The sequence below is a fragment of the Electrona antarctica genome, assembly GCF_951216825.1.
Source record: "Electrona antarctica genome assembly, chromosome: 4".
Taxonomy (NCBI): Eukaryota; Metazoa; Chordata; class Actinopteri; order Myctophiformes; family Myctophidae; genus Electrona; species Electrona antarctica.
In genome coordinates, this window is record NC_136809.1 from 2,040,101 (window position 1) to 2,042,600 (window position 2,500).

The following is a 2,500-nucleotide window of genomic DNA, read 5'->3' on the forward strand; positions in this document are numbered from 1 at the left end:
AGATCGCGGCAGCCGGGACGGCGGCAGGAGTTCGGAGCAGCAGTACCAGAGTTACGCCTCCGGGGGGAGCTATGGCTCCAGACCTGGAGGGGGAGGAGGAGGGGGAGGTCCCGTCCCGACCAGCCAGTCCAATCACAAGGCTCCGTTTGGCCCCGCCCTTCCTCCTCCCCCCCAGGCGGGGGGGCCCGTGCCTCTCATGGCCCAGAAGTTCGCCCCTCCCCCCCCGGCCCAGCCCGCCTCCCTCCTGGGCTTCATAGGCCAACCCCCTCCCCCGTTCGGCTTCCCCCCACCCCCCCCTCCGCCCAGGAAGTAGTTCATTAAACTACCCCCACGACCCAGGAAGTAGTTCATTAAACTACCCCCACGACCCAGGAAGTAGTTCATTAAACTACCCCCACGACCCAGGAAGTAGTTCATTAAACTACCCCCACGACCCAGGAAGTAGTTCATTAAACTACCCCCACGACCCAGGAAGTAGTTCATTAAACTACCCCCACGACCCAGGAAGTAGTTCATTAAACTACCCCCAGTGCCACAATTTTTTTATTTTCCAGTTTTTCATGTGTCTATGAGGTGACAGCACTTCATTAGACACCCTGGAGTCCTTTTCATGTGTCTATGAGGTGACAGTACTTCATTAGACACCCTGGAGGTGTTTTCATGTGTCTATGAGGTGACAGTACTTCATTAGACACCCTGGAGGTGTTTTCATGTGTCTATGAGGTGACAGTACTTCATTAGACACCCTGGAGGTGTTTTCATGTGTCTATGAGGTGACAGTACTTCATTAGACACCCTGGAGGTGTTTTCATGTGTCTATGAGGTGACAGTACTTCATTAGACACCCTGGAGTCCTTTTCATGTGTCTATGAGGTGACAGCACTTCATTAGACACCCTGGAGTCCTTTTCATGTGTCTATGAGGTGACAGTACTTCATTAGACACCCTGGAGGTGTTTTCATGTGTCTATGAGGTGACAGTACTTCATTAGACACCCTGGAGGTGTTTTCATGTGTCTATGAGGTGACAGTACTTCATTAGACACCCTGGAGGTGTTTTCATGTGTCTATGAGGTGACAGTACTTCATTAGACACCCTGGAGTCCTTTTCATGTGTCTATGAGGTGACAGTACTTCATTAGACACCCTGGAGTCCTTTTTATGTGCAATGGTGTATTAACTTTGTATTTAGGGTTTCTTCCTGGAGGCTGAACCCTTGACAGTCAAACGGGCCAATGAAATAAACAGTAACCCCTCCCCATTTATCATACAACTACAGCTGTGGGTGCGGCTTCAGTTCAGGTCCCATCACCACCCACCAGGCAAACCAGGCATACTTAATGAACTGGTGGGCGTGTCCACATAAAAGCATGATTTTAACAAATACTGTACATTTTTTGGAAAAAGTTCTTCCTCCTTATATTCTAATAATACCTGATGATCATGATTTAGTGTGGAAAAAAATCGTGGCACTCCATCTTTAAGCATATATCTAAATGATATCTAAATCGTGGCACTCCATCTTTAAGCATATATCTAAATGACGCAGCGGTTGCTCAAAGACCCGCGCCCAGCAGCTGTTTAATGCAGTTTATTTATGCGAGTTATACGTTTTTTTGTTGAATTACTCATGACAAAGTTGTAAAGGTCAACATTATGTATGTCCATAAAATAAGCAAGCATAATGTGCGCGACAGATGTATGCATAATGACGGTATAGAGTTTCAAACTAGTGTATTATATTATATAGTATTATGTATTATAATAATATAATAACAAAATGATTGAAACAAAGAACTAGTGAATAATGTGCTAGCGTGCTGCTTGTTGTTATGGAAATACATCCTGTACAACTTTATGTCATGAATAATTCAACAACAAAAAACGTATAACACGCACAAATAAATTGCATTAAATAACTGACTACAAAACATCATCATTTTAGGGCCTAGCCAATCAGATCCTCGATGCGGTGTAGTTTAGCCAATCAGATCCTCGATGCGGTGTAGTTTAGCCAATCAGATCGTCGATGCGGTGTAGTTTAGCCAATCAGATCGTCGATGCGGTGTAGTTTAGCTGATTTCTAAAATACAAAATAAATATAAATGTGAGTGTACTTTGTTATTCTATTTCATTGGGTAGGCCCAAAAATGCATTGTGAGCTTGCAGATCGGCTATTGTCAGCAAGATTTGCTATTTTCAGCATTCAACCAATACAAGCATATAATGACTTGTCTTTTAGTTCTGCTGGATCTCTTGTCCACTAGTCCCTCCCTGACATGTTAGTCTGGATCTCTTGTCCACTAGTCCCTCCTGACATGTTAGTCTGGATCTCTTGTCCACTAGTCCCTCCTGACATGTTAGTCTGGATCTCTTGTCCACTAGTCCCTCCTGACATGTTAGTCTGGATCTCTTGTCCACTAGACCCTCCCTGACATGTTAGTCTGGATCTCTTGTCCACTAGTCCCTCCCTGACATGTTAGTCTGGATCTCTTGTCCAC

At 45.1% G+C, this 2,500-nt stretch overlaps 1 protein-coding gene across 1 annotated transcript in view; it reads left to right on the plus strand.

Annotated features, from left to right (window-relative positions):
• LOC306922149 (putative ATP-dependent RNA helicase DDX17) overlaps nt 1–613 on the plus strand; it is a gene marked incomplete at its 5' end in the record, with an annotated part of 58,461 nt that extends 57,848 nt beyond the window's left edge. The window contains one exon of the mRNA XM_079499544.1: nt 1–613. This exon is cut by the window's left edge and continues 6 nt beyond it. Coding sequence (XP_079355670.1) covers nt 1–313 — 313 coding nt within the window. The 3' untranslated portion in view covers nt 314–613.
• Nucleotides 614–2,500: the final 1,887 nt, after the last annotated feature.